Raw genomic sequence first — 18,540 nt, forward strand, 5'->3', positions numbered from 1 at the left:
AGCAAAGCTGCAGCTCCCTGATGTACAAACAGAGAGAAGAGCAGAGCATTCCCACAAGCACGTTCTCAACCCAACTCTCTCTCGGCAAACATTAGCCAGAGCAACACAGAGTTCTGCTTAAGGTTAGCAGTGACAAACCTATACCAGTGCAAAACTACTGCCAGCTTGTTAATCTTTAGAACAGTCATAGGAACACATGACTAAAGGACTTAATTTACTTCAAAAGTAATAAAACCAACAGATTTTCTCTTCGGTAAAATAAAAATGGAGTTTTTCCACCCCTAAAGTAGATAAAATCATAAATACTGAACTAAGCAATACAAATTTACACCTGCTCTTCCTTAAATTGATTCTTCCTATCCACGTGCCGAAAGTATCAGATTTTGCACCTTGGTAGTGAATGTAAATGTGTTACACCCAAATCAATCAATTTAAAAAGTAGTTCCACAGTCAGGAGACACAGCATAAAGACACTGCAAGACTTAAACCAACAGCTGCTGCAGGTCGGAAAGATCACAGATGTTACAGCCTCTTTACCAGTAACTGTGTCTATAAGCAAACACAAGGGGAACAGTTTTGTCACAGCACTGAACAGGGTTTTCTCTGGGTCTAAGGAAAAAGGGCACAGTGACACAAAAGTGTCACTACTAGAATAGTAACCCAATCCTAAACTAACGGGAACTGCAGAAGGAAGTATTTTCATGCTAGATTTCTTCTTTGGTGAAAGAAATATAAGCCTCCTGAACAGATTTTGCAAGCTAAAGAAATCTGTGGCAAAGTGGCAAAAGCAGGCAAAACATGGTCATTATTCAAAGCCACAAAGTATAATTGAGGGGTTTTTTTTATAGTTTCTTGCTTTAAGGTTTTGCAAAGAATTACAAACAAGCTTGAACAACAGGCCATACAAACAAAGGCATGCTACAGAAAAGGATAAGTTATGACTAACATAACTATTTCTGTGCTTCAAAATAATGCTATAAAGGGAAGTATGAAAATAACTGGAAAAAGATAAAAAGGCTCTTTTTCATAAACTGAAGAGCTGAAGCAAATCCTATAAAATTTCTTTTTGAAAACTTGAAGATTAACTCAAAACATCTTGTAAGGAAAAAATGTAAAAGAAGAAACCAGAAAATATTTAACTGGTATTCTAAAAAACCCACAAAGTTACACCCACAAACACAGATCATGTTTACCTCTAAGAACTGTGCATTCACTTTAAAATCTGGAGGTGGAAGTCCTTGTTTAATAGCACCTTGTTTCTTTTCTTCAATACATCTGAAAAGGTGCTTAACAGCACGTGATATAATGCCTTGTTCCTCTTCTGTTATGTTGACATCAAATCCAGTGCCCATGGTGTATGTTTTGCCAGCACCTGTCTAATTTGAAAAAGGAGTAGTCACTAGAATGCACGAATAGCACCAAATCATCACAGAAATGCAGTTTGTGAACACTAATGCTAGATCAGTCTCTCATCTTTACAATACTGACACACATAACAATGGGTCATTTTGAAAAATGAATGAACAGCAGAATTTGGACCAACTCTACTGTTTATCCACAGATCACATACAAGAAGGGAGAGAACAGTTCAATCTTTCATAACCTTTCCCCTGGAAACTTCCCCTAAGCAGCTTTTATCAGCCTTGAGCTATCATCTCTGAGGTCAAAAGATGAGTTAATGTTTTCAACCAAGGCTGTTAATTAAAGCATGTATTTTGGAGGCAGAAGTGGTATTTGCAATTTTTTACTGAAATAGATCAAATTACTCCCTTAATTACCATGTCAGAATATCTCAGGTATTATATTCCCATTGTTCTCACTTTATACTGAAAGAATCTTCACTGGGAAATTAATTTAATTAAATGTGAAGTCCTATAGAAGACAAGGTAGTGTTGTGTTTTCACTTAATTAGTGGGTCAAGTCTAAGACAAAGATAGGATCACACAGCTGAACATAATCTGCTAAACTGGATCTGCAAACTGCTTTGTTTCACTAGGATTAGACTTCACTTAGCTAACTTGAGATGTGACATTCAACAGTGGTGAAAATTCAGCATGCAAGACCTAATTTTATGCAATTGATTCCTAAAGGAATATTCAGAAGACAGTAACACATTCTCTACATTGTGCTCAGCTTTGAGAAGTCAAATGTGTGCTAAGTGTACTAAGAGGGTGTGTTCTCTATGAAAAGTTTTCCGACTTTGGAATCTGATCTCTACATTTTGCCCACAAACAAACAAACAATGTGACCCAAAGTTCCACAGGATCTATTTTTAAAAAGCTCCTATTCCCAAAAATGTGTGGAAATGCAGAGGGTTGGACAGTTGTTCAGAAAAGAATCTCATTACAACATATCTCTAAATGTCAACTGATTAAGTCAATAATTTGTATTGCTGCATTGAGGTGAATGTAGGAATTATATGGACTGATACTATTTTCAGCATTACTATTAATTTCAGATCTACTGCCTATATATATTCTGTGTTTTCACTGCCAGTTTACATAGAATCTACATAAAATCCTAACAAGTCTCTTACAGGATAACTCATTGAAAATAAATCCAAGATGCTAAAAAACAGATTCATGCACTTCAAAATTTAAGAAAAAATCAGTTGCAAGAAACTATTTATTCCAAAATTAACACTTCAAAATAAAATTATAAAGCTTACCTGGCCATAAGCAAAGACAGTGGCATTATAGCCTTCAAAGCAGCCTTCAATCAGCTTTTCTATACACTGTATATAGATCTCTTCTTGCTGCGAGTCAATGTTAAAGACATAATCAAAAGTGAAGGCCTTATCTTTTCCCAAGAACACTTGAGGTTCACCAGGTGTGACAGATGTACAAATATGGCATCCTTCAATCTTCTCTTTGGCTAGCTGTGGTCTAATTCTGTTTTGGAAGAGATAAAAAGAACTATTAGAGATTCTCATCATCAAAAAAGGAATACACAAACAATAAAAATAAGGGATGAGAAGAAGTCCTTACTGGCTGAAAAATCAGAATTTTTCACCAAGCCAGGAGGTTTCCAGTTGTCTGAGCCACTGAACTGACTGTATCAGAACCCCAGCCACAAAACTGCCCATGCAAATAACATTTTTTCTGAAGGTTCACCTACTTCACAAGTTGACAACCTGCCTCAAACTCTTAATATTTCTGTATGTATACTATACATTACTGAAGAGTAACTTTCATAATTGGTTTCAAATCAAGCTTTTTAGTTTTATCTTTCTTTTTCATGCTTTCACCATAAAAACAGAAATTTTAATGTTGTGGGAGTTTTTTTATAAGCAAGATAAATGTGAAAAAATACAGGATATTTTAAATAGCAGTTTGGGAGCAGGGACCCCCCAAAGCCTACATGTCATGTTAAATGAAAGCCTCCCTGCTATGAGAACTATGACAGCAAGGAGAAGGCTCACATTTCTTCTTTCCCTTTGACAGGAAAGGAGCTTTGTCACAGCCAGAATACTTCTGTGAAATATTTGGTTTCAGTGAAGAAGCATATCTTCAGACAAAAAAAAAAAGAACAATATCTAACAAGTTCTAAAGGTAAGATTCCTCACTATCTTCCAACTGAGACAAATTTCAGCTTTTATTTCAGTTTGTTCTGTTTCTGACAAAATACTTTGTAGAATATAGCTACCTTGGACTTTGTATATCATTTTATTAATTCCTCTGCATTCTTAACACTTGCAGTCTCATCAAAATTGAATTCATGTACTGTCTCATGACTAATAATGACTGTGGAAGTTTGTGATTCAATTGGTTTAATGATTAACTATCAACAGGAAAACTCTGGCCTACATAACATATTATTCTAGCTGTAATTAACTAACAATTTGTTTATAAAACTACCTTTTTTTAAAGCATTTCCAAGTTCCCAATGCAGCACAAAAAAAAAAATCACCCAAAAAAACCCCCAAACAACCACAAACAAAAAGAATCAAACACACAAAAAACCCCACCCCACACGAAATGTGTGCAGGTTAAAAGACAGGACAAAGAAGGCTATAGTAAGGGTGATAAAACATCAGCAGTACAGCTACACACAAACAAAATCATGAAATATTTTATATAGATTATCCATTTATATAAAGCTTCAAGTACCTATGTTTACTTCAGTGTGGCTACTTTTAGTTACACAGTATCAAAGATCTATGCAGAGTATACTTTAAAGGCACATATTTATCTCATATTCCACATTTTAGAGTAGCTGTGCTGTCTTGAAGCAAATTCCCCAACATCTTCACTTATCATGGGTTGGTTTGGATCACACAGCAGTTTCAGTGTGCACAATTTACACCCCGTTCAGAGGAAACTAAGCCAAAATGCTTGACTCCAAACACACAAAACTTGTTCCAAAATCTAATGGGAGCATAAGGGCCCAAAGCTACCTGCTGATCTACTGTGACCGTGCCAACACTTGCTGATGCAGAGAGACCAAGTCTCCAACAGCTCTGAGTGGACTGCTGCAGACTAACTGAAATTACATCAGCACACGTACACATTAGATCAAGTTAGAAATATCCTACTTAAAAGAAATCACAAAACATTATATATCCTCTTTTTATTGCAGATTCTGAATTTTTCATTCATCCAGGGATGTGCATTGCTGTCAGGAGTATTTTTCATAATTTTTTATTCTAAGGGTTTCATTATATCCCAATGTGTGACACTAGAGATTAACCATAATTTATTTGTAAGGTTTTCCACACATTAATTCCATTATGGAAAGTTCATTTATGATCAGGAGGTACCACCCTTGTCAGCATACCCTCTAGAGTAGAGCAGAAATCAAGTAAACCTTTGAAAAATTTCATTAAAGGAAAGATCATATTATGTGTAAAATAAAATTTGCATTTAAGGACACAAAGTGTGTAATATAGTCACAGACATTCTCTCTAATTACATCATTATCATAAGAGTTTTTTCTTTAAATGAAATAAGAATGCTAAAAGTAATTCAGGATTTACATGACTCCTCCAATAACAACAAACTTGATCCACTAGCACCTGTGAAGACTAAACACAAAACCTGATTAATATGTACAGAAGCTCGTAATACATTAACTTCTTTCTAAATTAAGGAACTTTTGGTAATAAAATAGCTTTTATTTCTAGGTAAAAAGTCTTTAAAGAGAAATTAATCATATATCTTTTCTAAAAGCATTCTACACAACTGGAAAGTTGAGCAAATAAAACACTGTAGCATGCTGCCTAAAACAATATTTAGAAAATGCCAACTCGGTAGGTTATTCTACTGTTTTCTTTTAATGCCGTGAAGTCAGTCAGAGGGCAAGCTTCTTTTTCAGACTAAGCACTCTAATTCTTTCCCTAATCCAGTGCAGACAGTACAAAGGCCATCAATTGTCCTTACAAGAACAAATTCTGAGGGCTTTTAGAACTCCAGAGGTATGTCATTGTTTTACAGTGCAAGAAAGCCGAGGAAGACCTTTTCTAAAAATCTAGATTGAAAACACATTTCCAAAATCAAACATTCCAGAAATCCAACTTCCCTCCACCTATGAAGGGCTTTTACCACTAACTTGCAGAATGAAGTTGACAACTTTAAAAAAAAATAAAGTTTTTCTTCATATGTTTTTATTCTATGCTTACAAAAATGAATTAAGTTTCTACACTGAGGAGCAGATTCAATTATGACAGGTGCCGAATAAATTTCTCCTTTCTCCTGCTAAGTAAAGGCTCAGAGTGACCACAAAGAGGAACAGCATGCCTAAAATATCAATGATTTGCATGGTAATTATTACAGTGATGACAGCACTGTAAAGTGAGCAGTTTCGATGTCGCCCTGCAGAGACTTCCCATGAGAATCGTCCCAGCTAGGTCCCTGCCTTGCAGCCAGGCAGCACCTCCCAGAGCTCTGCTGCTACAAAACCCTGCACAACAGCAAGCCTATACATACCAGCCATGTAATCAGCCCTCAGCAAAACACCATTCCAGAGACCAGCCAAGCTGAAGGAAATCTGTGTCACTATTAGCAGCTTGTTACCAGCTCAGTTGCTTCCCCTGCCTTGTAACACAACATTCGGAGACCCAGCAGTGATGATGGTGTCCTTCCTCCCTCCCTAACTTACCACTAAATCTGAAGGCAGTGCTAAGACAAAAATACATTTCACTAGCACTTAGCACAAAGGAAAAACAAAGCAAGACTCGACACATCAGGGAAGCTTCAGCCCAGAGATAGCCCTTCTCCTTATGTGATTACTCTTACCCAATGTCCCCACTCTGCCAGGTACCTGGGAGAGAGCAACCAGAGAGAAGTCATGGCTGCATCAGGTTTGAAAGACACCTTCCCCAAGAAAGGATGTGCAGACAAGAGATTTTAATCACCTAACCTGAGGTCTGCTCAAGGGATACTTCATGCTCTGAAATCTACATAGCTCTCTCGATAAGTTTAGCACCAAGCTAATATGATGACCTTAAATGAGAAAGCAACAGATGCCTCCCCTTCAGTCTGATTTCTGGCCACGTACGAGCAGTGTGAGTGGATTACCTGAACCTCATGGCTCTCAAAGTCTTACTGTTTGTACCGAAGGTGTGGCCCGGCAAATAACAGTCCTCATGCAAGTCAGATTCCTATAGCCAGCACTGGCTATAGGAACATTTCCTCCCCCTCCACCCCACAGATCAATTGGGAAAGTGAGTTTTTCCTTCTGCTTACAGCCAAACCTTTTGCACTCTCATGCCTTAATGTGGTCACTTCTGTCAGCAAAGCAGGCAGCACCCAAGCTTTAAAAATGTTAAAGAGTTCATTTTGGTCATCTCTCCTTGCCCGGCTTGCAGTCTGGCAGTCTGCCATAGAGATTTTTCTCCGAGACCTATTTGACTTCACCATTTTGTCTTCTACACAGCCCCACCTCACCTGTTTTTCAGGATACTCGCTTAATCGTATACTATCAGGTGTTTTCTACCTATTTCCAATCACATCTCCTTAGATGTGGCAACTTCCCAAACAACATTTTGCTTTACATCCTTCCCTCTCCTCCTCTCCAAAGCATGAACACACCCAATACTTGTTTATGTGTAGTTTGCAGCACCTCCAGGCCACACACATGAAACTTAATTCCCTAAATCTCTCCTGCCTCAGCACACTGAGACAAGTTGTCAAATTAGGGAGTGCTAAACCAGCCAGCAGTTGCACAGTAATGCACTGTATTGTACTGGAACTAATCCCTCAGCAGAACAGGGGCATAATGTCTCTGCTAAAAGTACTGTCAGCTACAACAGACTCAGATAATATAGTTCAGGGACTACAGCCATCATCAGGTCAATACCCTGTGTTACACCAGACATCAGACCTTACAGAATTGATTCCTGTTTAAACTAGATAATATCATAATATCTCTTTGAAAAGCATCTTCTCTTAGTTATTTATATAAATATTATATATTTAAATCACTGGGACAATTTTTCATCCCTAGAAATAAACTATCTGGATATATAAGGATATAGATAGATATACATATACACATATCCCTTTTCAACTACTAAATAATTTTACCTCTGTGCCTGTTCATTTAAGAACCTCTCCAGTACCTAATTCTAACCCAGCAATCTCGGTCCATCTATGATTAAGTCACCCCTTAATCTCGTTTCGTACACTAAATGAGACCAGCAATATTTTAATTTTTCATCTCCATGTGAAGAAGTGCAAATATTACTCTAACAAAAGCTAATAATCAAAATGTTTACCACATGCCTTCTCAGCACCTCTACAGAATAGCAATAAGAACATGAGAACTTCTAAGAGTGATCTAAAAAGGCAAAGCATCAAATTATTGTTTTACAGAAAGAAAAGTGGAAAAAAACTAATCACAGGTTAATCTTTCAGATAGCAGTGACTATCCAGAAGCTGTGCATTGGAAAGGAAAGATTACTCTGAAGTCCCATGTAAAGTTCTTTTTCATTAAAAAACTCCATGAGGAAAGGGCTGGTTTCACCCTGCTCAGAAAAGCATGAATTCAAACCACGTCTTGTGCTGAGCAAGAAACAAGTTAACCTGTAAACCCAGGGCTCTTCAATGCTTCTCTTACTACACTAAGCCTATTATATTTCACACAATTAAGTTTCACATGTGGGTATATGAAATATTAAATCCAGAAGCACCTAATAAAATATTTACTGAAGCAAAGCAGGCAATATAAACTGGGAAACAAACAAAAAAATGTTGTCCAAAAGAAAACACTTTCCTGCCCTTACTTCAGCATCAGAATTCCTTCACCCTTCTATTCCATTTATGCTCATCAAATCACTCCCATTAATCTCACTTCACAGCAAGCAAGGAGTAAAGAAACTGAACAGATTTCATCTCCAAGACATCTGATATGCATAAACTTTTCAGTATTTTTGCTAGCACACAGTGGAATCTTGCTCTATAAATAGCAGCACCTCCAAAAAAGAGTGATAGCATCTGAATGCAATGAGCTTTAAGGATACAAGAAGGTCTGGCATATGACAAATCCCAGGTTTACCTCTTGTTAACACATCAAAAAGGGTGCAGGAACAAACCTCTAGGCTCCCACCAGCAACTATCACCCACAGAGAGTTTCTGTGCAGTGGTATCACTTAACGGTGCAGTTCTGGTATCGATCACTGGTATTACACTTTCTGGTATCAAGACGTAAAAAGGACATGCAACTACAGATATAAAAGTTACAGTGATCACACAAGACACAGCTCAGCAACCAAACTGCAGCAATTGGCCACCCAGCACATCACCAAGTCTTTTCCCCCTTCCATGGGTCAGCTCCCACCCTTGAACCTGCTGCTTCCCCTGCAGGAGGGACAGGCACACACCAGTCACCCAGCCAGGGCAACGACACTACCTTGCTGCAACTGTAACTCGATCACTCTTACATAAGATTTGGGCACCGCTCCCATCAGTGTTTCTCTAAAGCTGCCATGGTCTAGACTGAGCTCAGTCCTGCCAGCAGGTATGTGTGCCCAGAGCCCACAGAAGATAGGCGGAGTCCAGCCATTACTCGGCCTAAACTTACACCTCCTGGCAAGCGCAAGTGAGGCAGATGTTTTGCACATCTACTAATGCTTGCCTTTAGATACCAAGAAACTTTCAGGTACGTAAAGTAGGTATCTTGATACAAGTTTGGCAACACCAGAGGATAAAACCTCCTGGATAGGTCTTGGACATAAAAAAATGCAGTAAGGACTGTGGCAAAAGCTTAAGCAGGACCTACATGGTCCAGATTTTATTCCAAAGTCCTATTAAGTTACTTACAAAAAGGTATAGTGTTCCTTCAAACTATGCGTAGCCATGAAACATGACCACTAAACCCCTAAGTTAAAACATCCAGCAAAATCAGGCACTAAATGACCAAATGGGCTCTGATATTACATTTTCAATAGCTAACTTATTTTACTGCAAACAAAAAAAATTTTTCCTAGTCAAAAATATATGCACAGAATATTTTGTTTCAGTGCTGCAGACTGTCACTTCCAGTTTGCACTTAATGAGAAGGCAGCAAATGGAAAACTGGAATTAAATTAAGGAAATATACCGCTGTCATAATTAGATTTGTCCAGTTCCCCTCCTCTACGCTCAAACTCTACTTCTTCAGCTGTTTTTTTTTATTTTTACAGGCAAATTTAATTTCATAAAACAATTACCCTTTTCAGTAGCTTGTGTCTGGTCAGCTCATCTCCCCATTAGCTGTTCATGCTGGAGATGACATTTGCAGTGCCAGGATGAGGCAGTCCCACAGGCTGCTGCTCTCCCTTGGTTCCTGAAGTGCCATACAATAGCTGCATCTCCAGGCAGCCACTACAGCCAGCCAGGACACAGTTTAGCAGTATGATTTCAAATTAATTCTTGTGCAATTCTGTAACAGCCTAGCAGGCTGTGCAACACAGATGGCATCCTCACACTGACAGGGACAGTCCTGTGCTTTTGCCAAGAAAAGAAAACGCAAAGGGAAAACACCCAGGCCTGCTCTCTCAAGAATTCTTACTGCCCCACATGCTCCCTTCCTCACACCATCTCCCACAGGAGGGCTAACAGAACTTCCAGCAGATCTAGATGACCTCCAACGTTTTTCTTCATAACATGAATGAATGCTTTTATCCAAAGCTCCTTCATGTGGTTTCTCATGGAGTAGTTTACTCTCTAGTGAGCAAAGAAATCCACAGCTTTTGAGAACAATTTGACTTTTGAGAGAAAGAGAGAAGGGAGAACTGTGTTTCAGGATTTGTACTGGCCTTGTTTATTTCTAGTTCAAGACAAGGTCATCTGTGATGGAAAAGCAGTATTACCATAAGCTTCCACGTGCCTGCCAAGCACAGAATGGGCACACCTCCAAATCCAAGTGCAGTTTGAGTAGAACTAAACAGAAATGTTGTTTCCAATGCCAAAGCCAAACAGATTTTTTTAAATTGTCCTACTATGCTACTTGCCTTAGTTTTCTTATCAACATCGACTGTTATATGCCTCACCACTCTCAGAAAGCTAGAATAATAATCCAATATCTTAGATAAAATGAGATATAAGCAAATGCAGCAAAGTATAATTTATGAACTAAGACAAAGTATTTATTATTTATGAGCAAGAAATGAAACAAGGAGTTAAGTAAAAGTAAAGTTCTAAATTAATTTCATACCATACAGGAATGCAGGCACACCTCCATTGTGCCATGAAGTGGCAGAATAGAGACCTGAGTCACAGCAATCAGGGGTCAAACATGCTTCAGTGCTGAAAGGGTCAAACATACTCTGGGGCTGAAAGGGACTACAGACATTGGATCTCCATGTAGCTAATTAGCCTGAAGCAACAGCCTCTCCCCATCAGGAAGTATGAACAAGTAATTTTAGAGAGTAAGAAGCATAAATAAGCAGTGCTGGTGCACAGTGGAACACAGTGCTCAGCTATACTACTAGTGTGGTCAGCATTAGCTCAAGGTCTGGACACCACATTGTACAGTTTACATGAACATACACTGAAAAAATAGTCACTCACTGGCTACTTCTCCTTTAAGGATTAACTCTGAAAATATAATTCCTGGGAATATTTATCACCTTTAAAATAAGAGAACAAAAAGAAATTCCAGAATGTGCTAGCTCATTTCAGTTTTTATTTTAAGAGGTAGCATCTAGTCTTAGAAAACCCTATGTACACTTCCAACTTTTCATCTGCTTATACTTCTGGAAATCACCCCACAGCTGACAGAACAGCAGAGACATCCCAAACACCTGATTCAGACACAAACAACAGGTTTCTTCCCCAGGTGGTCTGAGAAACCTAACATCTCCAAAGGCTCATCAGAAATCAAAGAAATGTCTTCTGAGCCAACACAGGAAATACACAACCAATGGAAACTGCAACCAAAAAATTTAAAACAAGGAAGCAGAGCCACCTGTGGCTCTGAGTTTGGATGAGCGTTCCAAGTCACTAAAGCTGTAGGTTACCAGAGGATTCAACCAGTCTGCAATTTGATGGCTGTGCTCCAGGTATATTTAAATACCAAGTCCAATATCCAAAAAGCAAATGAAGGACAGGAGGACTGCCTTAAACTGTGCATTAAATCTGTCTCTCTTACAGGAGTGCACTTGCTTTTTCTAAGTTAAAGGTTTCTGTTGAAAAATATGTTTTAGCTTTTATGACTAATAGCCTCATGCATAGAAATATGAAATACCATCTTCACTTCACTGGTAGTGTTTCACATCAAGCACTAGCACTGACAATAACAAAGACGAGTATAGATTACTATTATGAAAAATTTATGGCAATAGTACCTGACAGTTACACAACTTATAGAATGTAAAGGTCACAAATTCAAAAGAAAAGGGGAAAGAAAGGTCTTCTGGTGTGGTCCCAGATCAGTGTCTACAACTACTGTGCTCATGGATACCAAGAGGCCAATTAAGCCAGCAAGTATATCTTTCGGCGGGTAGGGATTCATGAAGAAAGCAACTCTATATACAAAAGAAAGAGCATGGCAACCTATATTTCTTTTGAAAATTATGGGGTTTTTTTCCTCCAAAATGTAGCTTTAGTGCAAAAGTTAGCAGCTGTCATCATTCCTGCTCTGGGAAGCAGGAAAGAATGCTCTGGGAAGCACAGCTGTAAGGAGCAGCTGAGTCACATTGCTTAAGAGAGCCTGGTATTAATTATGTAACAAGGGCAGTACCAGGAAAAGAACTACACTTTCTGTAGCATCTTTCTGCTCTTTGACTGAATGCTTAACAGAGTTTAAATGTGCTACACAAATATCATTATAAGTACCCTAAGATGAAAAAAAAAAAGTTAAAGTTTAAGGAAGGCTTGTTGAAGAGTGCACAGCCCAGCAGCCTAGTAATGAGTCATGATAACAAGTGCTGCCAGTATCTTGGAGACAGACACTTTGCTTCCAGAAATTTTAGTGTCAGAATTCAGCTGACAATGTAATGCATTGTCAAAAATAATGTGGTGAATATAGGCTATCCTACCACTCAAAACACTGCAGCTATAGAATAACATTCATTTAGGTGCAATGGGAAAAAGAGGAAGGAACAACAACAACAAACCACAAAACCACAGTCTGAGTACCTCCAAACACAAATTCAGTCACATTTAGAGTTCAGGGATTTTGAGGTAATTCAGGCACTTCTTGTAAACCAGGGACCAATAAGCCCAACACATCCAAACGCACCAAGCCTGTGAAAAGTACATCACTCAACAAAAATGTGGTTGATGTCAAATCTTTTTATAAAGCACACTTGTAACTACTGTTGTAATTAATTACCAGAGTCAAACTTTACTAAAAACACAATTCTGTGAGACAGCTGGTTTAAAAAAATATTGCCAGCAGCATCATTAGATCAACAAATGATCTAATAATGCCCATGTAGTATTTTTAATTGAAGGCACAGAAATGACAGTGGCTTTGTTTTAAAAGGTGAATATTCCTACTTGTAGAGCAATGACATTATTTTGTGAGTGTGCAAAACAGTTTTAATTATTTATTTATTATGCAATTAAGTGACATATTTTATGAATAAGTACATACTTTCGGGAACTTCCGCACGTTATAGCTTATCAAGACCTTTCAGAAATCAAGGAGAAGTACCACAAATATATTCAGAAACAAGCAAACAAAACAATGTTTATTCACTACAGAAAAACATTTTTTGAATAGGAGGGAAAAACAGATGTAATGCAAGATTATCCAGATGACCAAAAATCTGTCAGTCATGCCAACATTAGGCTTAATTCAATGTCTTCTTCAGTTAAATCTTCTTCGGTTAAACGTACGTCTGTTCTAGAAGTTCACTACGTCTTCCAAATAGAGTACCTATTTTTAAAAATCAGGCTATTATTTTTAGACAAAGTTAAAAGGGTTTCCTATGTCTGCAGCAAAGAACTCTTAATTATTGCCTCTGTAACCCAGATTTCCCTTTTCTTTTTAAACACCCACACATATTCACTTACACTCCCAGCTCTTAGAGATATAGTCCAGAAATCACTACATGTTCATGTCAAGACTACTGTAGCTCTGAAAATTGTTTTCATTTCTTTCCTCTCCATACACAAACTTGATCTTCCCAGTTATATATTCTCAAGTTTAGGGCAGTAGGTTGCTTTATAATTCTGAGCCACAGGTCCAACAATTACATTTCGCCAACTCAAAACAAACAGTTACCAACATGTTTATTATAGGTAAAGCTACAAGCCACTTCCCAAGTAATTACAGTTAAATAATACAACAAAAGGACAGGAGGGTCAGATCAGTTAAAAAAATCACAAGTTGTCATTAATCGTTACTGAAATGACTGCTTATCTAACACTTCTAAAATAACCAGAGACTTCACAATAGGACAATACAATTAAAAACAGTGTTTCAATCATCTGCTCTGTATAGTGCCTTCACTCTGTTAAATTTCAGTGCAACATTCTTAGAACAAAAAATACTGTATGACTTTTCTGCCACTCCTTGTTAAAAAACAAAAACAGCACAAAAAACCACACTGTATCCATAACACCCGATACACCAACTTCCAAAGCAAACTGCAGAAAATTTCTTCATATTTATTGTTGACTGTTTCTAATGAACAGAAGTTGTTCTGTTTCAAAACAGAAGGTAGACTGTTCAAGTAGTGACTGAAAGCTTTGAGCTGGCAAATCCCAGCTCTGGAATAAGGAAAAATAGAAATAGTACTTTATTTAGTACTGTCTGTTTTTAAACTTGCAAACCAGAAAGAAACAGTATTATCCACCTTCTTCAGTCCTTCTGGTTTGGCTACACAAGGTTACATGTCTTAAAAAAGAATTTTAATTCTTTTCTTCCTGTCTATTCATTCTATTTGCAAGGCTCTATATCATCAGCAGTATCAAGCTTCAATGATAATTTTTCCATCTTTCCGTTCCTATGCAGTGACACTTTGTTCAGCTGCAGGCTGAAGACCTGACCACCATGCTGCTCTTTATTGGCTTTAAAAGAAAACCTCAAAAAGTTAGCTAGAAGTCAGGAAGTCAGGATCATTCAGGAAACTATGCTAAGAAGTCAGTAGGTAGCATTTTCCCACACTGAGCCATGCTCCAAACTGATTGCTCAGTACGATGCCAGATACTCTTTTGCTGGAAGTGATCATTTCAAACAAATATAAATTGACAGTCCCCAAACTCTCTCCCACCCTTCCTCCCTTCTTCAATCCTCAACAAAGCTGAGAAGTTTGCAAGTCTCTTGGTATTGATTCTAAAAACAATCCCTGAAGTTTCAACCAGGTGCAAAACTCAAGTTATCTACAAGCCATAATCTTTTGCTCAGCTAACTCAGGCTGACTTTCAGATGTGGTGGAGAAGGAACTGGAAGTTAGTGAGCAAGACAATATTTAGCATTTATATGGAATACCAGTGGAAAGCTGCAATAAATGGAGCTTAAGTAACAAGAAGTCAAAAGAATGGAACTTATCACAGTTGACTGGTGAATAAGTTTGGAGTTGGTACTGCTATATCTGAGCCTCATTCAACATAGTCTGTGCAAGAAATCCAGTGGAATCTGGAACCTCACAGGAAAGCCAGTTTCCACACACAAATTCACATCCCAAAGCTAGCAGAGAGCTCTCCACTGCAACAACACTTGCAGCAGGGGCTGAGCTGTCACCATTTCACTTGCTCAGCCTTTCATCCAGTCCAGACGGCCTTACATGACACTACACAGGGGACTGTGTAAGTGCAGGGCAGTAACTTCTCATCTTCAAATCTCTTCAATTACACACCTCCAGTTCTACAGCTGTAGCATACACAGATGTATTACCCTGAAGAAAGACAAGAAACCAGTACAATCAAAAGCTTTTTTAATAAAACAATTCTGGTAGAAAATTGGGAATTGGATTTAAAATGAAGACCTAAAACGTGCCTAAATGTGAATCCTGCATGGAAAAAACTTTCTGTCTGAAGTCTTCTCTAAACATTTTCATATTCTACTAAATATATGTTGTGGGTTTCTGTGGCTAGAGTTTGGTAGCGGGGGATGGGGTACAGGGGTGGCTTCTGTTAGAAGCTGCTAGAAGCTTCCCCCATCTGGTGGAGCCAATGCCAGCCAACTCCAGGATGGGCTTCCTGCCGTTGGTGAAGGCCGAGCCAATTAGAAGCAATAGTAACGCCTCTGTGATAACATATTTAAGAACAGAAGGTTGTTACGCAGTGAAAAATTCTAGCCAGGGGAGAGCAGAGTGAGAACACGAGAACAACAAAGTAGACACCAAGGTCAGTGCAGGAGGGGCAGGAGGTGCTCCAGGTGCCGGAGCTGCGGCCCCTGTGGCCTGTGGTGCAGACCACGGTGGAGGAGCTGTGCCCCTCCCATGGGGGACCATTGGGGTGCAGAGACCCACCTGCAGCCCATGGAGGAGCCCATGCTGGAGCAGGTGGATGCATGAAAGAAGCTGTGACCCTGTAGGAGGCCCACAATGGAGCAGGGTCCTGCTGGAGACCTGTGGCCTGTGGAGAGAGGAGCCCACGCTGGAGGAGGTTTTTCCCAAGTAGGACTTGTAGTCCCTGTAGGGGACCCACATCGGTACAGCTCATTCGGGAAGGACTGCACCCCATGGAGGAGTGACCCATGGGACAGCAGTTTGGGAAGAGCTGCTGCCCTAGGGATGGACTCACACTGGAGAGGTCCATCAAGGACTGTCTCCTGTGGGAGGGACCCCACGGGAGCAGGGTAAGGACTCCTCTCTCTGAGCAGCAGCAGAAACAACAACTGACCATAACCTCTCTGCACCGCTGGGGGGGGAGGAGGGAGAACATGGAAGGAAGGAGGGGTGGGGGGAAGGTGTTTTTACAATTATTTTACTTCTCACTCTTTTGCTCTGACTCTGTTAGTAATGAAATTCAATTAATATCCCCACTTTGAGTCTGTTTTGCCCATGATAGTGATCACTAAGTGACCTCTCCCAGCTGTTACCTCAACTCATGAATCCTTTGCTGGTTTTTTTTTCCCTCTGTCCATTTGCAGAGGGGAGTGAGAGCAGCCTTAGTGAGTACCTGGCATCCAGCCAGGGTCAACCCACAACAGTATATTAATAACTGGAATTTTTCATCTCTTATTTGTTTGATCTAGAAAATGATACCTACATTGGGCAAAAAAGCTGCAGGTACTTTGGCTTCTTCCACATAGCCTAGGGTATTAAATTTTCTCACTGCCAGTACGGAAGAACATCCTCTATGTAAAGAGGGAGAAATACACCAGAGAATGCCTTAAGTTGAAGAAAACATTCAAAAACTGATTGACTGATGCTTAACCTGACTGCAGTTAAAGATATGATGCTTCAATATCACTTCTACTAGTTCTTCATTAAAACTATTCAAGTAACTTACTGACTACAATACCCTACAATATATCATTGGAGACTTAAACCTAACAAAGTGAAAGTGCATGCTCTGCTACCTCATCAGGAAAGTAAGGGCTGATTTCACATTCTTCACTTTTGATATCATCATCATGGCTGGGCTTCGCGAACGAAGATTTAGGAAGGCTCTATCCACATTTGTTACAACCACGCTGGTGGCTTATGAGGCCAATACAAGATAGACATGTCTGATTGCAAAAGGCACAGCAGAAAGACTCCTTAGATGGTGTATTCCACAAGACACGGTTCTTTCTGCATTGTCTTTTCTCCTCGAGAGTTATCCTGTGTGTGTTCTCAAAGGAGACAGCTGCGTTATAGATGGTGTGTCTCCAGGCCTCCCAACTGGAGGCCAGAGTAGACCAGTTATGATGATCAATATGGCCAAGGCTGAGATGTTGTTTCAGGGAGTCTTTGTATCTTCTCTTCGGGGCTCCTGTCTTGTGGCAGCCGGTGGCAAGTTCAGCATAGAGCAAGATCTTAGGGAGGCGGTGGTCCTTCATCCTTGAGACGTGCCCTGCCCAGCACAGCTGTGTTCTCAGCAACATGACCTCAATACTTGTGACTGCTGCTTGTTCTAGGACAGACGTATTGGTCACATAATCTGACCAGTGGATGTTTAGGATTGTACGGAGGCAGCGTTGATGGAAGCGTTCTAGGAGACGCAGGTGGTGGCGGTAGATGACCCATGATTCGGAACCATATAAGAGAGTAGACAGCACTATGGCTCTGTAAACACTGATCTTTGTACTTTTCTTCAAGTGTTTATTTTACCAAACTCTTTTATGAAGCTTTCCGAAAGCACTATATGCCTTTGCCAACCTGTTGTCTATCTCTCCGTCAATCTTACCATCCAAGGAGATGAGGCTACCTAGGTAATTAAACTGCTGGACTGATTTGAGCACTGATTCACCAATGGTGATATGGGGATGATGGGGGACTTCCTGAGGTGCAGGTTGATGGAGAAGTTCTGTCTTCTTTAAGCTGACTTCCAGCCCAAAGAGCTCAGCAGCATCTGCAAAGCAGGATTTAAATGCTGCAGGGCTGCTTCTGTGTGGGCAACAAAGGCAGCGTCATCAGCATAAAGCAGCTCCCGGACAAGGTGGTTTAGGGTCTTGGTGTGGGCCTTCAGTCACCTTAGGTTGAAAAGGCTTCCATCAGTACGATATCGAATGTAGATACTGTCCTGATTATCGAGGTCTGCCCTGGCCCTTTGGAGCATCATGCTGAAAAAGACTGTGAATAGGGTAGGAGCGAGAACATAGCCTTGTTTCACACCATTCGTTATTAGAAAGGGCTCAGAAAGTGTGTTGCCATATCTGACTTGGCCATGCTGATCCTCATGGAGTGAGATGATCACTTTAAGGAACTTGGGGGGACAACCTAAACGTTCCAAAATCTGCCACAGACCTTTCCTGCTCACAGTATCGAAAGCCTTGGTGAGGTCGACAAAGGTTACATAAAGACCTTTGTTCTGTTCCCTACACTTCTCTTGCAGTTGTCTGAGAATAAATACCATGACTTTTGATAGTATACAAAACAGAAAAGGCTGGTTTATTTTTTAACAGTTTAGCTTCCAACTATAGGGCAGGTAGGAACTCCTTGTTGGCTAGGCTAAACAAACTGACTGTGAAAATAGTCATTCTCCTGGTTAACAGGTACTGGCATGCAAACCTCACTGCATT

The 18,540-nt window shown here is 39.6% G+C and overlaps 1 protein-coding gene across 10 annotated transcripts in view; it reads right to left on the bottom strand.

Annotated features, from left to right (window-relative positions):
- KIF21A (kinesin family member 21A) overlaps positions 1 to 18,540 on the bottom strand; it is an 88,311-nt gene that overhangs the window by 53,344 nt on the left and 16,427 nt on the right. For all 10 annotated transcript variants that reach the window (XM_027640000.1, XM_027640006.1, XM_027640004.1 and 7 more), the window contains exons 2-3: positions 2,669 to 2,891; positions 1,194 to 1,376 (exon numbers count right to left, since the gene is read on the bottom strand). In XM_027640000.1, coding sequence (XP_027495801.1) covers positions 1,194 to 1,376; positions 2,669 to 2,891 — 406 coding nt within the window. The remainder of the gene's footprint in view (positions 1 to 1,193; positions 1,377 to 2,668; positions 2,892 to 18,540) is intronic.

Source organism: Corapipo altera, unplaced genomic scaffold (assembly GCF_003945725.1).
Source record: "Corapipo altera isolate COAL_440 unplaced genomic scaffold, ASM394572v1 1b, whole genome shotgun sequence".
In the NCBI taxonomy this organism is placed as follows: Eukaryota; Metazoa; Chordata; class Aves; order Passeriformes; family Pipridae; genus Corapipo; species Corapipo altera.